Here is a 26,750-nt window from a genome sequence, read left to right on the forward strand (position 1 = left end):
GCCTGTAATTTAGGGGGTTTTAAATATGCCTTTTAATGCTGTGTTTTTATGTGAATTCCAATTGATCTATACCTGCAAAGCTGGGTTTTTGTGTTATTCTGTAGATCCATATCTGCTATGCTATGTTTCCATACATTATTTATGTATACATGCAAATACAGGGTTAATATGTCTTATTCAGTTGATTAATACCTGCAATGCTGTTTCCATGTATTTATTTGATCTATACCTGCGATGCTACGTTTGATATATTATTATTGTATACCTGCAAATATAGCATTTGTATGTCTGATTCTGTTTATTTGATATATACCTTCAGTGCTGAGATCACAAGTGAATTTCAATTGATCTGGGTTTGTGTGTTGATGTATACCTGCTATCGGCAGCAGGGTCTAATATTTATATATATATATATATTTTTTTTTTTTTATATTTATATATATATATCGGCAGCAGGGACTAATATTTATATATATATATGGGCAGCAGGGGCTAATAAATGGGTTTTAGATATTTGGACAGGGGCGCAATTTCAGTGCTTGCCATAGGCACTATTTTCGGTTGATACGCCTCTGGATTTAGGATTAAAAAAGATGAAAGCCCATAAAGATCAATCCTGCTGTTGATCCAGAAGTATGCAAAAAACCCACAGAACTCAAGAACTTTTTAATTGTGTGTGTGTATTCATAGCGCCTATGGCAAGCACTGAAATTGCGCCCCTGTCCAAATATCTAAAACCCATTTACTAGCCCCTGCTGCCCATATATATATATAAATATTAGTCCCTGCTGCTGATAGCGGGTATAGATCAACACACAAACCCAGATCAACTGAAATTCACTTGTGATCTCAGCACTGAAGGTATATATCAAATAAACAGAATCAGACATACAAGTCCTGTATTTGCAGGTATACAATAAATATATGAAACATAGCATCGCAGGTATAGATCAACTGAATAAGACATATTAACCCTGTATTTGCAGGTACACATAAATAATGTATGGAAACATAGCATAGCATATATGGATCTACAGAATAACACAAAAACCCAGCTTTGCAGGTATAGATCAATTGGAATTCACATAAAAACACGACATTAAAGGTATATTTAAAACCCCCTAAATTACAGGCATAGATCACAGGTTGCACACCCCAAAGTCAGCCCTGGCGTCCACACTGCCCACATAGAACCTGACCAGCACCCAGATTACACACATAAGATTTGCAATCTTTGTCCCCAAATAGCCCAGCACAAGCCAACTTTGTCCCCAAACAGTCCGGCCAGTACCATCTTTGTCCCATATACACCCTGCCTGTGCCATCTTGGTCCCCAAGGCTCAAACCTCCTGCTAGTGCCATCTTTGCCCTTCCACAATTATAGATCTATGATACACAAACACTTTTACAGTCACTCACTAATTCACACTTTAATTCAGACAACTCATCCACACATTAACTCATGCTCTCCCTCATTCACTCAATGCATCCACACATTAACTCATGCTCTCCCTCATTCAGACAATTCATCCACACATTAACTCATGCTCTCAATGCATCCACACATTAACTCATGCTCTCCCTCATCCAGACAATTCATCCACACATTAACTCATGCTCTCCCTCATTCAGACAACTCATCCACACATTAACTCATGCTCTCCCTCATTCAGACAATACATTCACATATTAACTCATGCTCTCTCTCATTCGCTCAATGCATCCACACATTAATGCACTCTTTACTTATATCTACCCCCTCTCCCTCCCCTATCACTTTCTACCCCCTCTCCCTCCCCTATCACTTTCTACCCCCTCTCCCTCCCCTATCACTTTCTACCCCCCTCTCCCTCCCTTATCACTTTCTAACCCCTCTCCCTCCCCTACCCACTATATATCCTCTCCCCCTACCCACTATATATCCTCTCCCCCCCTACCCACTATATATCCTCCCCCCCTACCCACTATATATCCTCCCCCCCTTACCCACTATATATCCTCCCCCCCTTACCCACTATATATCCTCCCCCCCTTACCCACTATATATCCCCCCCCCATCTCTCACCTTGAAGTCCAGCGACGGGAGCACGATGCTGCTGTCTTCCTGCACAGCTCGCTGGTGCCCGCTGCTTCACTGCTGAGCGCCGTAATATGATGTCATATTTCGGCGCCCAGCAGTGAAGCAGCGGGCACCAGCGAGCGGCTTTTAAACGCTGGTGCCCGCTGCTTCACTGCTGATTGCCGCAATATGCCGGCATATTGCGGCGCTCTGCATGAAATGCCGGGACAGGGGTAGAGGGCTCGTGGAGGAGAATGAGGGGCGCCGAGCGGTTGCTAGGCGCCCCTGTCTCTCCTCCGCATAAAAAACAAAACAAAAAAAAAACGGCATTTAAAAGCCGTTCACCTGCGCCCCCCTTGAGATGGCGCCCATGGCACGTGCCATAGCTTCCATACCCTATATACGCCTCTGAAAATGATATATGTAAATCTGCTGCCACTTCAGTAAATCTGCTGCTCGCTCCTAAAGAACCTAGATACTGGATCAAATGATGTACACAAACCTGGATTAAATGAAATGCAACAATGGATGTCGTTCCATTTACGCCAACACTTTTTCCCAAATTCTTAATTTTTGTAATATGTGCGGCTTTAGTGATGGAGCCATGCATTTTAAATCCTAGCCAACTGGGCTCCAGTTTGTATGCCAGTGGAAACACTCATTTCAGATGAATATCACCACTGTTTTTGTGTTTATCCCTGTTACCTTTTATTCATACCCTATTTTTAATTCATATTTGGCATATTTTGACAATTTCGTCTTTTTTTCATTTTACATTAAGTATGTAAGAGACACTGCAAATCCAAAGAGGGCATATCATATCCTACAACCTTTTCCTTGTGGATCTTGGTGGATCATTCTAACCAAAAGAGTTTTCCAAGAGGAAAATCAACCTCAAACCCCTTAAAGTACATATTCTATATATGCAATATTAATTTATGCCTTATCCCCTATCAATATATATACAAACAACATAAGTATTTGGTATAAGAGTGATCTCTTCTTAAAGACCCAATTAAGCTAAACACATTATATATATATATATATATATATATATATAGATATAGATATAGATACATAGACACAGTATTTATGCATATGCTGACCCTTATTTCTCACTATATTACATTTAAAATGGAATACTGTCTTTTTTGTATCAATATCATATTACATTACATTTATTTATATGGTGCCAGCAAATTCTGTAGCACTGTTGCAAAAAAGCATAGTGAAAATATAGACAATATAAACATGACAACATTTAAGGTCAAGTGTTAAAAGTAAACAAAAAAAATAATCTAAGAATGCTAAAGTATACATATATTGACACCGATGGATATTGTATACAGACTATGCACCTCTTAAATTAACAATTTCTCTTTTGCAAGCTTTGCAGTTTGCATACATCTCTTCACCTGTCCCCTCTTGATGTTTGTGGCAGCAAACTGATATTGAACCAGTTTTCAAATTCAATTAACTTTTTGAGATAATAGGCCTGATTTTACAGTCTCGTAAACACTCTCAGGTTCTACAGAGGTTGAGGGTTTTTGCGTATTTGTCACATTTACATGTTTCAGATCATCTAACTAATTTGAATATAAGACAACATAAGTAAACAAAAAATCCAGCTTTTAAACGATAATTTCATTTATTAAAGGTTAACAGTTAATCAAAACCTGTATCACCCATGTGAACAAGTAATTGCCCCCCATAACTGGTTGGGCCACCTTTGGCAGCAACAGCTGCAATCAAATGTTTGAGATAACTGGCAATGACATCAACATCGTTGTGGAGGAATGGTGAACACTGACCATAACTGAGGCAAGTGAGGCCTGCAGTTCTTTACGTGTTAGTCTGGGTTCTTGCGTGACCTCCTGGATGAGTCGTTGATGCACTCTTGGAGAATTTTGGTAGGCCAGCCACACTCACCACTGTTCCAAGTTTCTCATTTGTAGATAATGGCCCTCAGTGTTGTTTGCTGGAGCCCCAACCCCTTTTAGACTGATAGATGTAATTGAGTTTGTTTTTCATCTGCTCTTTCATATACTTAGATTGTGGCATCTTTTTGTGCTTTTTAGAGACCTTTTAGCCTAATTCACTTTGCAAGACATGTGAGAAGGGGCAAATACTTTTTCACATTACTAAAAGCACTGAGGTGCTGCTTTGAAAATACAAGATGGATGCTAGTGTCTATTTACTATATTAATGCTTACATACTATTCACTAGTAAGGTGATGGTCTAGTTAGGTGCTCACTCACAAAGTGCATAGCTTTCTCGTTAAGATATGGCACACAGATATGTAGATAATTCAGAATATCAAAAAAAGACAAAACTTGTGTGTGTGTGCGCGCATTTATTTATAATATGTTCTTTATACCCTTTACAGGGAATTTATTCATGGATGAACGATCAAGGCAGGTGAAAATAAAAGTACAAAGACAGAGGCAGACAATTGGATCTAGTTCCAGTCAGGAGCTTGAGCGAGAGCAATATTCTAAGGTAATTTTATACATTGTAATTTACGTTAATGCTAATAATCAAATGTATGCTGAGAAGATTTTGCTTTCAGTGTAACACACTTTAGTAACCGTCAAACCTTTTTCTAGATGCATTGTTAAAGGGACAGTGTCCTAATCAACCCCTACCAATGCTTATCAAATTACTTTGTATTCTTAATGCATTTCAAGATTTTAGATTGTGTCTGTGGGAATTAGCACCAATTAGCTAAATGAAGTCAGGCACTGATGATGGACAAGAAGGCATAGCTCCCAATCGGCATTCTAATTCATGCCAAAGGTGTTCAGTAGGGTTAAGGTCAGGACCCCGGGGGTTCCTCCCCATCGAACTCAACAAACCATGTATTTATGGACCTTGTTTTGTGCACATGGGCACAGTCATTCTGGAGCAGGAAAAGGTCTTCCCCCAACTTGTATGCCTTTCACTAGAACTAGGGGACCTAGTCCAAAACCTGAAATCACCCCCCGACAATTATTCCTCCTCCACCAAACTTTACAGCTGGTACTATGCATTCCAATAGTTAGAATACTCCTGGCATGCTGCCAAATCCAGGTTTGTCCTTTCAGATAGTGAAGTGTGTCTGTGCCAAACATTGCAGTAAAATTTAGTTTTTTACATTTTTTTGCAAACACATTGCAGTATTTCAGTTGATTTCTTTCCTATGACATGTGCAAGTAGAGAAACAACTCTTGTTTTGTATTCAGCAACATCCCCAGAGTACAGCAACACCCCACAGAGTACAGCAACATCCCACATGCATAGGTATCTTATGCTTTTCGGACATTGTGAGCCAAAATTGGAACAATTCCATTTTGAACTTGGAATTTTGACAGATCACTTTCTTGGGTCCATAAAGAGTTCTTGCTTTCTATTCAGCAGCACCCCAAAAAATTGCAATATCCCACATGCCTGGGTATGACATGTTGCGTGTTTAAAACTGGAATATGGGCATTTCAGTTTTCAAACTTTGAATTTTGACAGATAACTTCCCTGGGACCATGTCTCATTGGAGGCACTGTAAAATATTTATTTAGATTTAACCCCAAAAGACTAAATACTCCCTTACCTTACAATATTGAGGGTTTTTTGCTCTACTTTTTTCACATGTAAAGCATGTTTTGAGATTCTACCTGGAACAATAAATAAAACCCCAAAAATAAATAATCTCATGCTCCTCCTGAGCATTGACATTGACACCTGGAGGTCGCAAACCAGGCAATACAGATCTTGGTGTCTAGAGCATACACAGAAAAGTGCTTCAAACTGCTCCACAAAGCATATCTTACACCTAAGATGAGGGCTTATATTGGTGCCAGCACAGATGGCAAGTGTCCTAAACACTCAGCTTCATTGGCAGATCTGATGCACGGAGTCTGGCCTTGTCTGCATATCCAATTGTTCTGGTCCCAGCTCTTTGCCTATGCAACCACAACTCTTAACATGCTTTCGCCATGAAACATGCTATGTTACCGCAAAAGAAAAACCCTTCTCCTGATTTTATTGGCAACAGGAAAAACAGCTTTATTTCAGTCGATACACCAAACACCCCCAAGTGTGGAAATTGCTCTTTCTTGGTTTCACTATATTTTTAGGATGGATTGGATTAAATCGGCTTTACATAAGGAAGAGCGCATCATATTCAAACACTGGTGGCTCTATGTAAACACGTGGGGCCACCCTACCACCTTAAGACATTTCCAAGTCTATACCTTTCTATTTCAAACATACTAAGGGTATAGATGTGTTTTGAGTTTTTAGCAGCATCAGCAATGTTTTCTTCTCTTATGTTTTATTATGATAAATGGCTGGTTCATGATCGATCAGACATATGTATATTCAAAGTAAAGTATAGCTACTTGTTTTCTCAGCATCCCAACCCATATTGCTGTCTGATTGGTTGCTACAAATGTCAATTTTCATTCTGAATTTGGCAGATTATAATGATTTTATGCCAAATTTGATGAATGTGAGCCTTTATTGCTTATTTTGAATTTAACATCACATGCTGTAAACATGCCCTGTCAATGATTAATAAAAAAACATTTTTTTAAAAACATAAAACATGTATCTCCCACTTCTGCCGAGCACATAGAAACAACATATATGTGATATGTCAGCATTACACAGCATTACACAAAATTTTATTTTTTTGTGTCTCTCCTTCCTAGGGGCAATTAAGAAAAAAAATGATTGTCTTTCTGTGGTTTTGGGGACATTTTTTATTTTCTTTCTCAGTAAGTGATTATATGTAGCTGGTAGAGGTTAGGAAATAATGTCAGGGGTAGAAAACTGAACCTTAAATTTTTATGGTACTTCATTTACAAGATACTGTATATTTAAAGATATGAGTTGTCCAAGTGAAAAGATGTAGAAGAGTAGAGGCAAAAGAACTGAACCCTGAGGAACACCAACAGATAGCAGTGGTGCGGAGGAGCAAGTTCCAGTAAATGAGAAACTAAAAGCACAGCCAGAGAAATAGTATTTGAGCCAGGAAAGAGGCTGTGTCGCAGATGCCATTAGCATGACAGCTTTGTAGAAGGATATGGTTGTCAGCAGTGTCAAAGGTTGCAGAGAGGTATACTCCAAGAGTATAAGTTGCAAGAAGTGGCCTTTTGTTTAAGTGGGAAGTCAGTAGTAGTTTGAGTAAGTGTGGTCCCGGTGGAATGCTGTGGATGGAAACCAAATTGTAGAGGATCAAGCAGAGATTTTGTGGAGAGAAACTTAGTTAATTATGAGTTTGGATACCAATGGGAGAAGGGAAACTGGACGGTAGTTTGATGAGAATGTGGGATCAAGAGAAGGTTTCTTTAGGATGGGAGAGACGGTAGCATGGTTAAATGGACATGGGAACACGCAGTTGGAAAGAAAGGTAAAGAGATTTGTTAGCATATCAGAAGGGGGTGACAGGACATAGGCTAAAAGCACCTTATGTGATATTGGAGTTTATTGTATTTCTCTTAGTAGCAAGTAGTATGAAATCAGTTGTTGAAAACAGTCCGCTGAAATAACATAAGAAGTTTTATGGAAATATCAATGTCCAATCTCTATTAATATATTAATATATTGTCTGCAGCAACACCAAGGTTTACACAATACTGTCCATGCCAATACGGAAAAGCTGTTTCTGCATGTACAGCAGTCCACCTTAGCTTACAACAAGCCATAAAAACTAAAAGGTTTTTTTATTTTATGTGATTTTTCCTTTATAGGAAGTGATAAAACAAACAGAACTGCTGAAGTTTATTTGCTTAATATGCACAATTAATGTTAGTGTTGCCCAAACAGAACCTTGTCTAAAAACAAAAGATTTAAGTCTGTTGACAAATGTGTATACTGCGGTGTAAACTTAGACTATACTGTATTTTCTATTGACATGAAGGTTTTCTGTGAAGTGCATTGTTCTTGGTTAATTTGTAACATGTAATGGGGGACAAAAATACATTGTCTAATTAATTTGTAAAGTACTTCATAAAATACTGTAATTCAAGATGATAATGAATCCAGACATCGGTTACCGTCGTGTGCCATAAAAATGAATGTGATGAGCGGTAACACAGCGTGTGGTTTAAACATATGTGCGTATTTTTATTCCTTTTTCTGTTACCCAGTTAGACTAGTAGTTTGTCATTGTTTCCCTTTTGTTAGTTACATACTAATTTTTATGTAAACATCTCAAACCTTTGAGAATTCCCTCAGTATGTTTGACAGTATTAGGTCCCGAAGAATTAAATAAAATAAAAATTAGCTTATTTTGTGGTCATTGGCTCAGATCGATTGCATTATTAGAACACTAGCCACAATATCACATGTAATTTACTTTTAAATCTTAATGTTTGGGCAGTAGCGGCTAGAAATACAAAATGGTTTGTATAAAAAATTAATCTCATTAATATAAGTTGTTGGCCCAAGTAAACATAGAACACATTGTAAAGTTAACACAGTTCCATCCAATGTGGATTGTCAATTGATCTAAAAACATTGTACTGAAATGTAGACTGGTTAAGTTTCCAAGGGACAGGGCCATAAATCACGTGTCTCTGATTTTTCCTATGAGCCCTTTTTCTTATCTTGCACAGACAATAATACCATCTAAAATAAAAATGGTAGCTGTAAGATAAAAAATTTGATTATGTAGATTCGATCTGGTATGATGGTAATACATACATACACAGACAGCAGAAAAGAACAAATTGACCCTTCTAGCCCTTTTAAACCACTTTTTACTTATTAATCCTATAGGATAACTTTGTTGCATGCCTCTTCTGTTTCTGCCTGTACTATGGCCTTTTTGTTCTTGGTATCTACTACCATTTCTGTGAATTAGAAATAAATATAGTTTACTATTTAGTTAATTTTCAAAGAGTCTTAATAACTGAAAACACTAATAAGGACATTTCTTCTTTTAGGTTTCTTACAAATAACTTAAATTTGTTTCTGACGGTACATAAAAATATGTAGATTATTTTTATAAATAGTTTTTGTATAGGAGTAAATTCCTAATCGTGAACTTTATGCTACCTTAAAAGAGCAATAATCATAGTTAAACAAATGTGGGTCAAAATTTAAATTACAGTTTGCCAATTATTTTGCAAGTTATTTTCAAACGGGATAAATATAGATTATGAGATGGTGAATATTAGGTACAGCACATATTCGAGATATTGGCCAAATATCATGTGCTCCTGTTATCAGCCTCTTCCAAGGAAATCATTTCACCTTTAGTGCATGGTAGAGATAGCAGTGTCTTCTGGCTTCACTTACACCCTCCTCAATTGCATCCTATGTCTCATGGTACCTGATATTTGCTGTGCCCCCTCTGGGTCCAGCTTCTCCCCCTCATGGGTTCCAAATAAAATGTATGTGTGGGGAGGGGTATTTTGTTTTATAAAGACAGGATTTAAGCAAAATTATCAAATACATTTAATTGTTTCAAACTTTAATAATTAAGGATTTCTCCATAGTTAGTGGACCCACATTGTCAATAGTGTTAAATGTTATTTTGTGATGTGCCATATTTTCCAAACCAACTTAATGTCTGTTCCTCTGTCTTTAGTACAACACGCATAAAGATCAATACAGAAGTTGTGATAACGTCTCAGCCAAATCTTCAGATAGTGATGTCAGTGACGTGTCAGCCATTTCCCGTACCAGTAGTGCCTCACGCCTAAGCAGCACAAGCTTTATGTCTGAACAGTCAGAGCGGCCTCGCAGAAGACTCTGGTAAGTGAAGCATGCAGCTCCCCAGACGTAGTATAACCCAGAAAATAGAGGGTTATAAGTAAAAGAAAAAAAAAAGAAAAGAATGTGGTGGAATATCCTTTGCATTATCAAACACAAATCAGAGAAAGGAAACATGTCTTACCCTGGCTTTGTTTTGAGATTATAGGATAACTATAAGATTACAGAAGTTTAATGAATTATGTTTGATAATATGTATGTATAAGGGTTCACCAAGAGAGCTGTAGTCACTCTCAGAGATCACCCAGATGTATCCTGCTGTCCCCCAAATCACTTCCAGCACCAGTCAGCATGCACACCTTGGAACCTTGCTATATGTACCCAATAAGTAGACACAACTACCTTCAATTGAGTACTCCAAGAATGAACCTTTTTTTTTTTACAGAATAAAGCATATTTATTCACAGAAACATCAAGACAACAAGTTTTAAACAACAGAACAAAAGGGCCCAATCACATCAATACATAACTGAATTACATCACAAGATTAATAAGATTTAACTAGAACAGTTTAAAAACTAACTAACTTAAGGTGTAGGGAAACAATAACTATGGAAGGGCTCTCCCATCGTGTGAGCAGATAGTCTTTGTACATTTCAACCTGCGTTTTTACAAGTGATCCCCCACACTTCCCCCACAGGAGGAACAATGGCCCAAATGCCCAGGCTGAATGTGGGCAAGTGCCTGGCCCAGCAATATAGTTCAGTCACAGTATGATTATGCATGATTTGTGCTTGGTTTTGTCATATTGTTATAGGAAATACTGTGATTATAAGAACTACAGTCTAATTTGAGTTTTGTATATGGTAATTTTTATGTTATTGCTAGGTTCACTTTCTCTATTTTAATAGTGATATGGAACCTGGTGCTGAATAAATAAAATGTAATTTAATGGAAATGTAAAAATAAATATTTCTATTTGAGTATTAGGTACAGTGCTGCAGTCTAATTAAGTCATTTTCGTCTAATAAAGTTATTGCCTCTATAGACGTAGAGTCAGGGCACTTACCACCAGTATTAAACAAACTTAGTGTGTTTGTCTAGCTAGATATGGGCTAGAATACATAATCATGACAAATATGCAGCTGTCTGAAAATATAACACAGAAAATAACAAAATATTTTAAAACTTTTTTTGCTGGTTTTTGCCTGGTTGTTGGTAGTTTATGACCTGGTTTTCTAGGCTATGTTTTGTTGAATAGTGGTAGCTGATTAATTCAACACATTTTTGCTATAGAGAAACACAAGTCAAGCAATTATTCTTATGTGATAATATTTTTTTCTCATAAGAGCTGTGTTATTGGATGACCTGTGACAATGTCTGATATATCTGTTACCTACTTCCCTTGAAAAGGAATAAAATACTATATATAAAATAAATATACTATAAAATAATATATATGTTTCTCTAGCATCATACTAGTAGCTGGTTCTGCTAATTAAAAAGAAAAGTTGGATAATGTATTAAACATCACACTTCAAAATTGGGCGATATAATATAAGCTTTCTAAGGATTGTAGGATTGCGTTTGGAGAATATATACAACTTACTATTTAGCTCTATAAAGCTTCATTCAATTATCATAATAGTTAAAATTAGATTAAAGGTTATCCGAAAATGAAAGTTCCCAGTTTTCTACCAAAAGTGATCCATTTTCTTTGCACATTATAAGACTAATTAACTAGAACATTTGGTAATATAACATGCCTGGCTTGATACTGTTGGCAGATGTAAATTCATTTTTATAATAGGCAATAAGGTGATCTGATATACACTATGGACAAAAGAATTGGGTCACCTAACCATTATACCAACATGGACTTTTATGACATCACATTCAAAATACATAGACATTCATATATAGTCAGTCCCCACTTTGCAGCTATAACAGCTTCCACTCTTCTGGGAAGGCTTTCCACAAGATTTTGGAGTGTTTCTGTGGACATTTTGACCCATTCATCTAGTAAAGCATTTCTGAGGTCTGGCACTGATGTTGGATGAGAAGGCCTGGCTGACATTCTCCCTTCCAGTTTATTCCAAAAGTGTTTGACAGGCTCATGCTGGAATAGTAAAGGGCCTTCCCCAAACTCTTCCTACAAAGTTGGAAGCATTGCATTGTCCAAAATGTCTTGGTATGTCCCCTTCAGCATACCAAGTCATTTTGAACAATGCAATGCGTCTAGCTTTGTTTGGGACAGGTCTTTTCTATTCCAACATGACTATGCCTTGGTGCACAAAGCAAGGTCCATAAAGACATAGTTGGGTGAATTTGGTGTGGAAGAACTTAACTCTTGACCCTGCCCTAAACCTCATTGAATACCTTTGGGATGAACTGGAAGGTAGATTGCGAACCAGGCATTCTCGTCCAAGATTGGTCCCTGACCTCACAAATGCTCTACTGGATGAATGGGCAGAAATTCCCATAAAAACACTCCAAAGCCTTGTGGAAAGCCTCCCCACAAGAGAGGAAGCTGCTATAGCAGCAAAGCGGGGAACCAACTACAACTACATAGTAATGTTTATGTATTTAGAATGCAATGTCATAAAAGTCCCATATTGTAGGTTTAACCATTAAAGAGGTATTTTTGCCATGTTATATTTGTGTCTAATTTACTTTTTGGCCCAGTTTTCAAACAAGGCAGAAAACGTGCAGCTCCTAGGACTCCGTTTGTTCTCTCTGGCCTCTATTTGTGTATATGCAGGCATGCAGTAGGGTCAGTGGGGTAGATGTGAAACTTTAAAACTTTGCATATGCTTACCTGACTTTTGTCATTTTCTGATCTGTCACTCGCATAATCATGTTTCATTTGAATCGTCATATTTTCATCTGTTGCAGATACATGCTGTGTCCTGGTTCCCTCTTACTATATTCTATGTAACAGCTTCTGCATAGAATAGTTATTATCATCATAAGGACCTCTAGCAGAATACTTTTGTATGCACTGATGGATAGCAACCACATTACAATGCATTCTGATAAAAATATATTTTTCTATACAGCTGCTAGAATGCATATTTCTTCTGTGCAACATATGGAATGAACAGAGGCAAATACCTTTTCTGCAGTGTTTTCTCATTCTCACCTTAAGATTCTTTATTTATTTTTTTTAAAAATCACATATTTTGAGGTGTCTTAAAATTTGATAAAATGCTAAATTTAGTACGAACACTTTTTACATTTTTGCTTTAATTTGAATTCAAAGATAACACACTAAGAAATTATAGTCCCTGTGCATGTGCATCAGACCTCCACTAATCATCTTTTCCTTAATTCCTAGACATCCGTTCAAGTCGGTGAAATTCAGATCAGCTTATTCTAATTATAGATCATTGCATTTGCTGTCTTCTAGAAAATTAGCATTTTATTACTGCTATCTTTCATGTGCCTTTATCTTCTTGTTCCTTTTTTGTTATCCTCTCACATAGAAGCCAGTATACTGATGCTTTAAAAAATATATTATATAGTGATGTAACAAATGGATTTTAAAGGGAATAGCTCCAACCATCGAATGCAATTTTTTGTTGAGAGGTACCTTTAACCTTGCACGGTACCCCCTCCCCTGCAAATGAATGGGGCTTCAACTTAATCTCCCCATATACATTTGCCCCCTCCATGTATTATACATGCACGAGATGTGTTTGGCTGAACACTTCTCCTTGCATGTGATATACTTACTGTCAGCTCTGGTGCTAGCTTGGTGAACTGCACGCATACATGAGAGGCACTCCCATTGCTTTCAATGGGAGCACTTTTCTGCCACTGATTGGCTGCTTACAAAAATTGTCACACTACAAAGTAGGCAGGAAGCCACAGCACAAAACCTGCAGCTTCTACCCAAGGTAAATGTTTTATTTATTTAAATTTTTAAAGCCTGTATACAGGGAAGGACTGGCAGCCACCAGCCTGGGGACAATCACAAGGCAACGGCATCCTCCTAGCCTAGCCTAGCCTATTCCTCTGTTCATTACTTTTTTTTACACTTGCTTACATAATTTTATACACTCATAAACCTATACACCGATCAGCCATAACATTATGGTCACTGACAGATGAAGTGAATAACACTGATGATCTTGTTATCATGGCACCTGTCATGGGTGGGATATATCAGGCAGTAAGTGAACATCCTGACCTCAAAGCTGATGTGTTAGGAGCAGGAAATATGCTTTTTATTCCTGATTAGAAAAAAAAGGAATGGCTATACAGTATACAGGACTGTAAAAAATTGGTGTGACCACCCTTTGCCTTCAAAACAGCATCAGTTCTTCTGGGTTCACTTGCACAAAGTCAGGGATTTACAGTTAGGTGTATAATTAAACAATTATATAAACAGGTGCTAATGATGAATTTAATATGTAGGTTGAAACACAATCATTATCTGAAACAGAAACAGCTGTGAATGAACAACCAAACTCACTAAAAAAGGCAAGGTTGGTGAAGGTCAAAGTCAAAGGTCATATTCCATAGCATTAGTTTCAATGGCATGGTGGATAACAATGGGCTTTCGTAAAACTAAACTCAAAACAAGACCGTACACAGACACCTATATCTATATCTATATATTTTAGTGAGGGCCCTGAATTTACGTGTAGTTGCCACTTGTACATTAAAGGGAAAGTTTACTGTCCCTGACAGTCCCCTCTAAGGAAGAATGCATGTTAAAATTATTTTTGCATTCTTGAAAAATATAAACACACTCCTGATTCTTACCATATTCTTGTCAGTGGCAGGAAAGCAGCCTCAATGAAATCCAATAGGAGCGCTTGCCACTCATGTTCACGGGTGTCTGAATAGATGCTCACCCACAGTGTTCACTAAGCCAGTGGTAGATCTGATTGACAAGAAGGCAGACAAATGGCCAAATGTGTAAGGGACATCTCTTAAAGTGTTATCATATGCATTAAAGACCATATGATGGCTGGGGTGTCCCTTTAATAGTGCCACAGGTTCCCTTTAAAGTGTCTCACTAGAAGAGGACTCTCAGAAGCAAGCCAAAATTGCATTTTGTCCCATTGCACAGTGCTATGGAATTTGATGGCGCTATATAAAACAATAAATAATAAATAATTTGTGGAACCAGGGTAATACATTTTGATCAATCAGCAGGAATGCCATTTTTTGCCATATACATAGAACAGCATCGCAGAACCTCTCCACATTTGCACAACATAAACCTGACTAAGGTATACTTACAAATAAGTGGTGGATACATCAAATGAATAAGTCTTGTACAAACATTTGTACACTTAATAAAAAAAAAATTATAAACAATTGCCGTTCAGATGCTTTGTACGTTTCCCATTATGAGTCTAAAAACCATTTTTCATCTCTTCTTGTAGTTCGTTTACACCCAGAATGGAAAGCAGACGGATGGGATCTTCAGGGAGAACCATTACAAAGAGCACAAGTGTGAGTGGAGAGATATACAAGCTGGAGCACAATGATGGAAGCCAGTCAGATACAGCCGTTGGGACAGTTGGGACAGGGGGCAAGAAAAGGAGGTCAAGTTTGAGTGCCAAAGTAGTTGCCATGGTATCACGCAGAAGTAGAAGCACATCTCAGCTTAGCCAAACAGGTGAGTGGTACCTGCTTTTTGGTATTTTCCCCCTATAATGCATTATTTAAAAAAAGGCTTTTTGGAATCTGCTCTTATATCCTATCAAGTGTGATTTGATTCTGCTGAATTCTAGTTTTGTATTATTTGAGAGCATGTAGAATTTAAATAGGAGTCCTAACGTTACCTTCAGAATGACTAAAGAGTTTTGTGTAGGGTAAACAAGAAACTTAGATGTTTCAACTTAGATGTTGAAAAAAATATGGAATATTTTCCTAGTCATTATTATATTATTTATGATTACCTGGACTAAACATAAAAATGATTTAACACGTGCATCGCAAATGATTCTTGAGTATAGACTAATGAGTTTACAAAGAATCCTCACCACTCAACATTTCAAATGGCCAACAGGCAGGAATTGACTAGGGGTAAAAAAATCAGCCCTGGAACGTTACAATCTACGGGCAATAAATGGCAAGCATGTGTCCACCTGCTGGATACTCATGGCAGCACACTACACTCTTACACTTATGCTGCTTGCGGCCATGGGTATCTAGTTGACCGCCGCACATTGAAGGACTGGATCAGCTGCATATGAGGTAAGAAAGGTATGTTCACGATGCTATGGGACACCTGCCCACTGGGACTTCCGAGACACTTTTTATTTTGTTTGGGGGTTTGGCTACAGGTAAAGGGTAAGGCTTTACTAAGAACTTGTATTACTCCTTGGAGCTATTTATGTAACTGTGTGTGACAGAAGAATAGTAAATTCATAGTTAATGTAAGAAGGTTTCATGTGACTGGCAAAATGATGCTTTATACAGGGCCATCTTTCATGAGATCACTGCATGTCTAAAGTCTGTTTAGTAAATGCACCCCTTTTAGTGTATCTCAGTGGCAAAACCTACAAGTTACATATGAATTAAGTTTTAACAGTTGATAAAAATAGTAACACTTATTTAATTTTATCCTAATCATCAAAGTAAAATCTTTGTGCAACAGGTCCTATGGTAATGCATTTGCTCAAGTGAAGATGAAAACTCATTTTTTTTTTTCAAGAGAACATTAACAAAATGAGGTCACTGAATTTCTGTAAATAGAGTTTGACTGGCTTCTGATTATGTAAGTTTCAGTTCAAACGTCTTAAAAGCCTGGTATCTCCTTGCCCAAAGCAAATCCAAGTATATTGGAGGAAGAGAATAGTTCAGGCTTTAAGTAACCCTCCTTTTTCGATCACTTAAACGCACTGAACTAGTTGAGTACATAGCAGAATTCTCCTTACAGTTAAAGAGATAAGTATAAGGTAAGAAAGGACCTCTTTCAGCTACATTTCCTTCTTTATTCTGTTAAGCCAAAAGTATTTTTTTAATAATTTGTGGTGTACATTTTTCATTTTATTTTATCAAATTTAACTGTTTTTAAGTATTTACATCCTCAGTTTCTATGTTCATATATTATGACATCTTAACCTGTGTGGAAAGTAGCCCTACTTTCTTATGATACGGTAAAGGTTTTTTTGTAATATCATTTAAGAATGAATTGCGTATTTTCTTGCTTTTGGTTCGCTACAATTATTATGGATACTATTGTAAATATTTAAGGAGTTTTGCTTTTAATTAGAAGGATGAAACTCAAAGGTTTATAGAAGTACAATAATAAGGTATATTGTTTTGTCAAGCATAACTATGGTACTTGTTTCATTTGTTTTACTCCTGGTTCCCATTACATTTTAGTGTTTTTTTTTCTGCTATTGCTAGGTGTTATTCTTTAAGCAACTTGGACTTCTTAACTTAAGTAATATGTATTCCTGGTAGACCTAACAAGGAGCCCAGATATCTGGCTACAATGCTGATCTTCATTTGAAGATGTAAACAGAGATAAAGAGGTGCATTGGTAATGTTTGCAGGTCCATTTTAATAAATATTTGTCTCCATGTGTTTACTTATTCTGTTGTGATATAATTTAGATGTTGAGGAAGGGTGAAGGCTTCTTATCTCACAGTGGCTGTCTACACTCCTGTATAAAACTCCCTCAAAATAAAGTTCCATAATGTTTTCAAGTGGGAGGCAGATTCTCCCTACATTGTGCGACTGTATTCCAGTTCCATATGATTAGGAGACTCCAATAAGGTAACACAACACTATTAATGTTGTCTCATTATCCGCACTTCAGTTTCCCAATTCTTATTCGCAGCATTGAGTATCAAGACTTCTGGCAAAAAAGACCACATCATTTTGCTTGCTCTATTACCTCTCCCTTACTTTACAGTGACTTTTCGCGTTGAGTGCACAGACATAAGACACACTCACTGCTACAGCAGTCAGGTGAAAGACATATGTGCCATCGAAGGTGTAAATGTGTGACTTGATGCTCCATTGTAACGTTCTCCTTCATAGTAGACTGACACAGACAGCTGCCATCATTTAAATTAAAGGAGTTACTTAGATTTGTTTTTGTACAGTTTGCTTAGACCACCAAATGGTTTTTCACTAATTCATTTTATTTCTAATGCTATATGTGTGTTGCAGTGGTTACTATTTAAGGAAAGGTGCTTTGCTAGTTTAGGTGATGAGGAATGACCCAGTATAAACCTAGCCTCATAAAACATTGATTGAACAAGATTTCCATAATTTAAAAAAAATATTTATTAGTATTTGTTTTAATAGTAATATAATAAAACCTGTAAGTACCGTTGTGTGAAAATTTGTATATCATGTCTAGAGATGGACTACGCCTTGGCTAGGAGGCTTAATTTTTTTTTTGTACTTTCTAAAATGTAAAGTCTATCCTATCTATCTATCTATCTATCTATCTGTCTGTCTGTCTGTCTGTCTGTCTGTCTATCATCTACCCCTTATTAACGTCTGCTAAGACACACATTACATCTTGTTGTTTTGGATTAATATAAGTGTGTAGCTAATTAGGCACCGTATGTACCCTGCCTGCAGCGTTTGCTCCTGAGACTCTGGGAAGCAGTGTTTCCATTTCTTTATTATTTTAGTGAAAGCAATGCATGTAATAACTGCCGGCTGAACTATCTGTGAAATAGGTTCCGACGGCAGTTTTATCTCGCTGTGGATATTATACTGCATGGTTATTATGTGTAATTTACGGATGTGCTGTTCATGTGTATGTTCTTTGAAACTGTTTATTAAGGACTTTAGTACTTGCGTATTCAGGATTCCACTGTTCTCACTCCACATCAAAACTATTGCTATAAATAGCACTTGTGTTCTGGGATACGTACGCTGGTCCTGCTGATTTTAAAGGAAAAAGTATACCGGAAACAATTTTGCCATGTATGTAGGAAGTATGTACACGTTACTCATATAATCCCATTATACCCCTCAGTTATCTCCTGGTTATGGAGACACTTCAATAGCTCTAAGAATTGCATCAAGTTTTAATAAGAACGAGCATTCACAGATGCTTTACTATTGCTTATCCATACAATACCCACAGTTTACAAGTCGCCAGGGAACATTGCTTGAGTTACATGGTAATATATCAACATATGTTACAGATTTACAGCGCCACATTGCCAGACAAAGGAATATTGAAAGTGGGAAGCATATTATAATACAATAATTAGTCGAAATTCCCCGCTAGTGTTCATGGTCATTTGACGGAAGGATGGAAAGAAGTGGTTGCTATTTCCTAAGGACAATTTCAAAGAATTAAGGAAGAAAGCAGAAGTTATTATGGAGGAACTTTAAATACTTTAGATGGCGTAAAATGAAATAAGTGAACAGTGGTAAAGGTAAAGTATTGGTTAGAGGAATTTCTCGACTTCAAGCATCTTTTATGAAGATACTGTGGCTCAGACCTCACAATGACACTTTTACAGTGAATTATCTCTGTTTTAATTATATTTATACAAATGGACTGATAATAATACGTGTTTTGTGGTATTACTGGGGGCAATTCTATTGTTTTCAGATGTATTGCAAAATAATAAGCTCTGCTACTATCTACTAAATGCATTTTTGAAAGACAAGCATTACATTTTTATTAATATATGTTCCTCTATTTATTTTGCATTCTGTACTTAAGCTATAAATAAACTGTATATTGTTTCCTACATATCTTTTTTTATTAATAATCTATAAAAACCTGTTTATGGCAGGAGAGTAGATTTTTAAATATCACCAATCATCAATCTTTATTGATATGGGGGACTAAAACCTAATAGGAATTAACTGACTACACCAAGGAGGTAATGCAAGGTTTGTCACCCACAGGGAGTGAAGAATACATTCCAATTGTAAATGCCGCTCCCATGTCAATATTTGGTACTGCTGGATCTGGTCTGATAGCAGTAGACCTGACAGTAATCTCTTGGTGAAGAAGCGGAACCATCACCAGAATTCCAGCAACCATCAGTAAATTCTCATGTCAGACTGGGAGATTTCCTAGGTGTGATAGTAACATCAGGTTTTACATATACATTAATGATTAATGAGTATGATCCTTCAAATTCTTGTTAGTAGATAGGAGCTATATTTGTTGTTGTTTTAGGATACAACACACAATCAAAAAGTCTTTGAAACATATAAATTAATAGATATTCCGAGAGACATGTTTAGGAAAGAAGGCTAGCCATGAATATTTCAGCGCGCTCTAAAATATGTAATTTAAATCAAGAAACGTTGCTTGTTTTTTGACCCCTTGCTTTTTCCATGTGACCTGTCCAAGGCCTTTTCAAATGTATTTACTCTATAAATATAAAGGAACATGGTTAATTTTAGACCAATAATTGTAGGTCTCTGAGAAGAATCGGAGAAGTGTCACACAGTAGACAAAGCATTTGTAAACCTGAACTGTTCAGCTAATATAGTCACACAATGTACTTTTCAGAATGCCACCATTACATCTGCAGTGAAAGGTTTGCTGCAAGGCATGCAAGGACAACAAGCAATGTTTTTTTTTTATTTTTACTAGTTGGGTGTTTATGAAAATCAGTTCTGGGAAAAGTTTGAATTTCACATTTTAGAAGAGCTTTAAAGTAAGTGTTTCAAAATGGTAGCATTCTTTAAAAAAAAATGGAATAATTTAAATATTATCGTATTTGAAGAGCCTGTAAATATAAAGAAGTAACTTTCTACATCTTAAATAATCATATCTCTAAAATAGTAAGACCAAATATTAATTTGCGTCCATTAATGAATACCTTCCTGCATCTATGTATTTGTATGGATATACCGTATCGTTATATACTATATGTATGTAAAACAACAGCTGGCCCAATCAGATTATGACCTTAGGGAGGCTTTAAAATAATAGCAAATATAGTCAGGGCTAACCTATGGAGTATCCAAGAAGAAAAACGAAAGCCGGATCACCGGATATAATGTGGTTTAAAACGTAATTCTTGAAGGGAATATAGTAAGAGTGGACAAGGCTGCAAATAGAATGACAAACAGGTCAAACATCTGTTTCTCAAGTTAGTTGTCTTTTTACGGAAGACAGTTTTTTTTTTGTTAAGAAAACTTTGTGAGGTTTGGGGTATATGTAGGTTTTCCACTTGTTTACTTGATACAATGTCTTGTCTAGATCCCCTAAATTGGTTAACAATTCAGGCACTTATCTTCTTTGTTTGGGTAGGTGTATCAAAACATATATTCCAATTGCAGTATGACTAATTATTCTTAACGAATAGTGCTACTTATGTCATGACCCTTACTTGCACAGGACTAGGACAAAATGTCCAAGTATGTCTTTCGATGACCCAAAGATAAAATTGTGTGAATGAATCACCATATGTTAATTTTGTAAAAATGTTAAGACATGAAGCAATTTTTTAAAAAGAAGTCCTTGTCAATTGTGATATCTCGATTCAAAGCTCAACATAATGACTGAAATAAAATATATATCCAGAAGAGCTATCTGTTAAACCTAATATAGCAAGGTTGTTTTTAAGCCAATATGAGATTTTAGTTCCCAGTTTCATTGTCCCATACAAGATTGGTTCAGGATTAAAGGTGCTGCTTTAGTTGGAGAAAACATTTACTGCCCCCACTAGCATGTTAAGCTAATGAACTTCAGCAGATCTGAGGCTTTACTCTTTCCTCTGAAGGATTAATCACATGAAAACAACAAAGAAACCTTTAATAAGCTTATTCGCTTTCTAGGCCAACAACCTGTCAACGCCTGCTTTCCTGTCATATGACAATTAAGTGTTCCTGGCACAAAACTACGAATGGGAACACTGTACATGATTAAATGTTTAGTTCTGGGAAAGGTTTGGGCATTCTGCGATAATAGGAATGATGTTTCTAATGCTGCATTTATGTACAAAAATGTTCAATTCTGCATAGTAAGCGACACCTTTACACCCAGCCATGTACCATTCTTGTCCCTGGCACACTAGGGAAGGGACATTACACCAAGAAGACTGCGGGGAGTTAAACATTTAGATTTTTTTTTTTAAAAAAAGAAGACAGCTATGAAAAAAAATCCAACAAAACACATTTACCTTGGTAGTATTACTGACTTTAAACAGTTAAAACCACTGACTATACAGTGCAATGTATTATGTTACCAATACAGTTTATTTTATTGCAGTTCTTTTACATTTGAATGGTCCTTTGTTTATTCTACCGTATCCTGCACTACAGAGCGACTGCAAGCAAATGTTCTATTTAATGTATCTCTACAGTCTAAGAATCCACTGCCATTAATAGATTACAGACACAGCTCAATTCTACACACTCATCCTCGAAAAGGATTACCTAATAAGGGCTAGTATTTTTAAACAAACCTATCTGTGTGGCTGAATGCTTGTTACATATTTTCTTTACTTACATAAGAAAAGGACGTGAAGTGGATATCCATGCCACTGAATGTGTTTGAATTTAAGATAGAGAACCTGGCGAGTTAAACTCTTGTATGCAGCATCTGCAGTTTGCCGAGTTTTATCTGGTTGACAGCTGACTTATGTAAGTAAAAAACCACAATAGCAATAGTAAGATATTACTGTCGCTAAGTCCCACCACCGTTTGTCATTAGTTTGATGTGTGTTATCTGTCTGGTTTTCTAAGGCAATTTCAACAGTATATGTGCTTCACAAGGAATAAGCACTTTGCTATAATGTGTATATTGTTCACTTGCTACCTGCGATGATTTCTGAATTAGGGATTCATCTATATTTTACATAAAATGCACAATGCTTTTGATAGTTATAAATGAGTGCCATTTGTATATCTATGCATTTGGCTGGTGCGGTAGTTTTTGTTCAACTTTTTCTGCCACCTTTTTTACTTGAGGGACATGATTATTGAGAAATATATTCACAATTTTATATGATTATATATATATATATATATTTATGTATAATATAGAATTTATTTATACTATAATTTTATATTTTTTTTATATATAAAATGTATGAAAGGATGACCCATTTTAAGGTTTTTAGTATTTATAAAATACATTTAACTCGTGCCTTTTCAGAAGGGCCTCTTAAAATTCCCAGCACTGGCTTTAATTAGAAAATGGCATGTCAGCAGTTTGATTCAGTTTGATTCTCTGCTTGCAATTCAAATGATCAACCAAAATAAAATAAATTGTCTCAAACATAGGTTACAAAAGCAGTCTGAGGTAATGGTAAAAAAATGGTATTGAAATAAGATATTTTGGTTTTGATACTGTTTCAAATGATATATTATGATTGTCCTAATTCTTCCTATGTATTATGAGTAACACTTGCTAATACTTTACAGTAGTCATTTCAAAGCAGTGGAAGCGAACTATCCGGGAGGACTATTAACTAATAATACCGTACATACTTGTCTGATGTTTCCCTTTCATTTTGACCAGCATGTGCAAATAAGTTAATCGTCCTAAATACATTTGCACATAACATGCATATAGATGCGTATGTATGTTTAATATATGCACTTAGCAGATTTTACTTCTACTGAAGCTATAGGATAGGATCGATATTACTCAGTTTATAGTGTAATACAGGGCAAGCTAGTGAAGAGTTGAGCCAACCATGTTCCTTAACTCTTCTTTTGCAGTGATTGAAGAATCAAATCAGAGCCAAATAAGACCTGCCGTAGATGGCAGTTCTTTATGTCCAGGCCACTAAATGTGATCAGTGCAAAGCCAAGCTTTGTTTCAGCTATGATTGTGACCAGCCTTCCGCTGTATGTATATATATACGTCTGTATCTGTCAAGAATCCAACATTTGCTATTTGCCTTAGATGGGGCCTCCGTCCAATATTTGGTCGTCTTCCAAACTGTAGAGAATGTTAATAGGTCATAGCTCTTACTTTACATAATTTACATTCAGGCTTTAATACTATTTCTTAGTTGTGTACAATGCATAGTATACAATTAAAAAAAGTCTTACACTTAATCTACTGTAGTATACTATATAGTATTTAGGTAACTGTATCTGTTTTTGTCTTCTGGGAAATATAGTTTTTTCTCATATTTTTGTCATTCTAATTTTAACATGACATATATTGGTTTCTCTGTTGTTTTTTAATTGTTATAATTGTGTACGTGAGTTCAGATTTATTTTTACACTTCTTATTTGATTTAAGTTTTGGTGGTTACATATTGTAAGGTACAGATTTTATTTTTTTTTTACTATTTGGAAAAATTGTTTTTAAATAATAAGTAACTTTTATTCCTTCCTAACGCCAAACAGTATCTTTGACTAAGATTTTATGACTGACCTGATGCCATGTGGAATTTGAAAAATATAAGCAATGTAAGTCATATAATTTATATGCACCCAGTTGAGCAGACCCTTGGAATTACCAGTAAAATGTCATAATATAAAGAATATAAAGACTATGTTCACAGAAAATATAAATTTGTTTTTGATAGCTGTTTCCTGTTCATCTCTATATTTAGGTCTTAACCCGCGACCCCGCATTCTTTCTGCAATGTACTAATTCATTAGATTTATTGCCGAGAGCAAATACATACCCACAAAATGCAATGAGTGAACTAATGGCAAATGCTTGGCTGTAATGCACTTTACAAATAAGAGACTGGACATTAGATAAAGAAGGAACACATTAAGCCATTATATAGGAAACATAGAATTAGATAGCATGCCACCAGGATATCATGGTTACATATGTGTGTTCTAGCTCTGTTATCGTAGACCAATGTGCTAGATCAATACCTTAACTCCTTATCATACTGTCTTGTGGTAAATAGAATACCTCAGCGTTAATCACCCAGTCAGACACTCTGAATAATGAAAGCTTATGGACGAAATAATTGAGCCAGGCATCATTAGCATTCCCACAAAGAAAAAGCTCAGGGAAAGTCACCCAGAATATCAGATGGTTGACAATAATAACAGCCTTCAAATGTGAACTACAAGTGAAAGACTGGCATTCTTGTGGATGTACATTTTCTAGCTTTATTTTATGGTACCAATGTCTTTAAGCTATGGGATTTTGTGTTTCACATTATTTAGAAAAGAAAAAAAGGTTGTTATAATTATCCAGTGCATTGTACAGCTTCATCTGAATTGTCATTATAGTAAAGATTGCTGTCCAAGGTATAATTGATATGTGAAACAACACTTGTGATAGAATGTAGAGGAACATATTTCTATTTTATTTAATCCTCTGTTCTGTACTTCATATATTATTATTTTACAGTCTACTAAGCAGTATGTGTATCCTATACATATTAGCAAATCTATAGAATTGTAAGTCAACCTCATACTGCCTCTCTGTAACACCTCTGCTTTCAGTATGATTTACCATGGTGCCAGATGTCAGCTCTGCTGCTTTATCAGCAATTTAATACCACGTTTTCTGGTCATCCGTGTTTGACTTTAGTGTTCTCTTTCGTATTGAAGCCAAACATTTAATGTTGAAGCGCTGGGTCATATATCCAGTGCATTTTCATTAATAAGAACCTATGCATCAGTGCTCATCAACACCAAGACTAAACAGGAACCTAAATGAATAGATCTGTAGCATGATAATACAGTACACCTATGCATGTATTAGAGCTAACCATCACCTTTTCTTAAAACAAACAGTTTATCAGCTTCCCCTATTGTCAGATTGAAGATCCCATCTTCTCTCTTCCTTCATCAGGCCTCACTTGCTCGTTTCAAGTGCCTGTTGTCACCTGCAGTGTACCTTCCCTTTTTTGCGATTTTTCTATTATGTTTCTATAGAATTATTTAATTATTTTAATGTTTTGTTTTATTTTGGAGATGAATATAAGTTAGTGTCTCAGAGACAAGGCTCACGGCTGTAAAATGCCAAGCAACAGTGCTTTGTGGCTTTAAGGAATATGTTCTTTTCCCTGGCATAAGACAAAAAACAGACCAGGTAAGTAAAAATAGATTACATCTAAAATGCAAGAATGTAAGTGTGTTATACAAGTTGTGGAAAGAAAGTGCCTGCACTCTACTCTTCATTAACACCGAGAAGCATTTATCTCCTGCAATTAAACATTTTACGTGGATGTTGATTATAAGAAGACATGAGAATCTAAATATAGGCAAAAATATTACCAGCAGATGCTGCCTGATCCTGTAAAATTATTTCAGCAATTTCCACAGTGTTGTTTTGATAAACTTAGTAGTCACAGAAACCTCATCTTACTGCTATGGTACAAAAATAAAATTCCATGCCCTCCCAGTCTTCCATTGTGGGGTAAATAAAAAAAAAGGAAATGACAAAATTCACTTCCACGAACAAGTAAGTGACCCTGAGTTATGTTTTATTTCTGTCTCGTATTTCTATAGCATTTGATCATTTTTAACTTAAGTATCCCTAGTGGGCCACAATGAGGCTCCTATAGGTACTATACAATGTTTCATAGTAAATACAATGCTTTGCATGGAAACCACAAAGGTGTCCACTGCTCAGGATGGTGATCGCTATGGTTTTGCTGCAGTGCTTTCCATGATCACAAGTAAGCAAACGGACTGCATGCCCAAGTTATGCACATCTCATAGATCACAGTATAAGATCATTATGACACACATGTAAAGGCTCGTTGGTGAGGTCTGAGATCTCTCTTAGACCAATCCCACAAAAAGTGTGAGGTCCCAGAGCTTTATTCTCCCTTATTCTATGTATGTGAGAGCGAGAGAGTGCAGGTCTCAGACAGGGGCACCAGAAGAAAGTCACCCTTCTTGTGCAAAGGTAAGCACATGAAAGGGAGACAAGATATTATTACGTTTATCTTCTGTCTTAAAATTAAAATAAAAAAAGCTTGACTAGGGCATATAGTTTAAGAAGGTAGAGGGAGGGCTTCAAAGATTAGGCATATGTATATAGTAAAAGAATGTCATGGGGATGATATTTTTTTAGGTTACAAAATTGGAAAGAAGCACAAGATTTTGCGCATAAATGTCACAATATACATGTGACATTTATGC

At 36.3% G+C, this 26,750-nt stretch overlaps 1 protein-coding gene across 5 annotated transcripts in view; it reads left to right on the plus strand.

The window, feature by feature from the left end:
* LOC149302382 (regulating synaptic membrane exocytosis protein 1-like) overlaps positions 1-26,750 on the plus strand; it is a 179,831-nt gene that overhangs the window by 136,605 nt on the left and 16,476 nt on the right. For 2 of the 5 annotated variants that reach the window (XM_089482487.1, XM_089482488.1), the window contains 3 exons: positions 4,447-4,559; positions 9,631-9,797; positions 15,155-15,390. The exons of the other annotated variants lie outside the window; for them this stretch is intronic. In XM_089482487.1, the coding sequence (XP_089338613.1) occupies positions 4,447-4,559; positions 9,631-9,797; positions 15,155-15,390 (516 nt within the window). The remainder of the gene's footprint in view (positions 1-4,446; positions 4,560-9,630; positions 9,798-15,154; positions 15,391-26,750) is intronic. 5 annotated transcript variants of the gene reach the window in all.

This window comes from Sceloporus occidentalis, unplaced genomic scaffold (assembly GCF_023333645.1).
Source record: "Sceloporus occidentalis isolate IW3139 unplaced genomic scaffold, rSceOcc1.0.p SCAF_19, whole genome shotgun sequence".
Classification (NCBI taxonomy): Eukaryota; Metazoa; Chordata; class Lepidosauria; order Squamata; family Phrynosomatidae; genus Sceloporus; species Sceloporus occidentalis.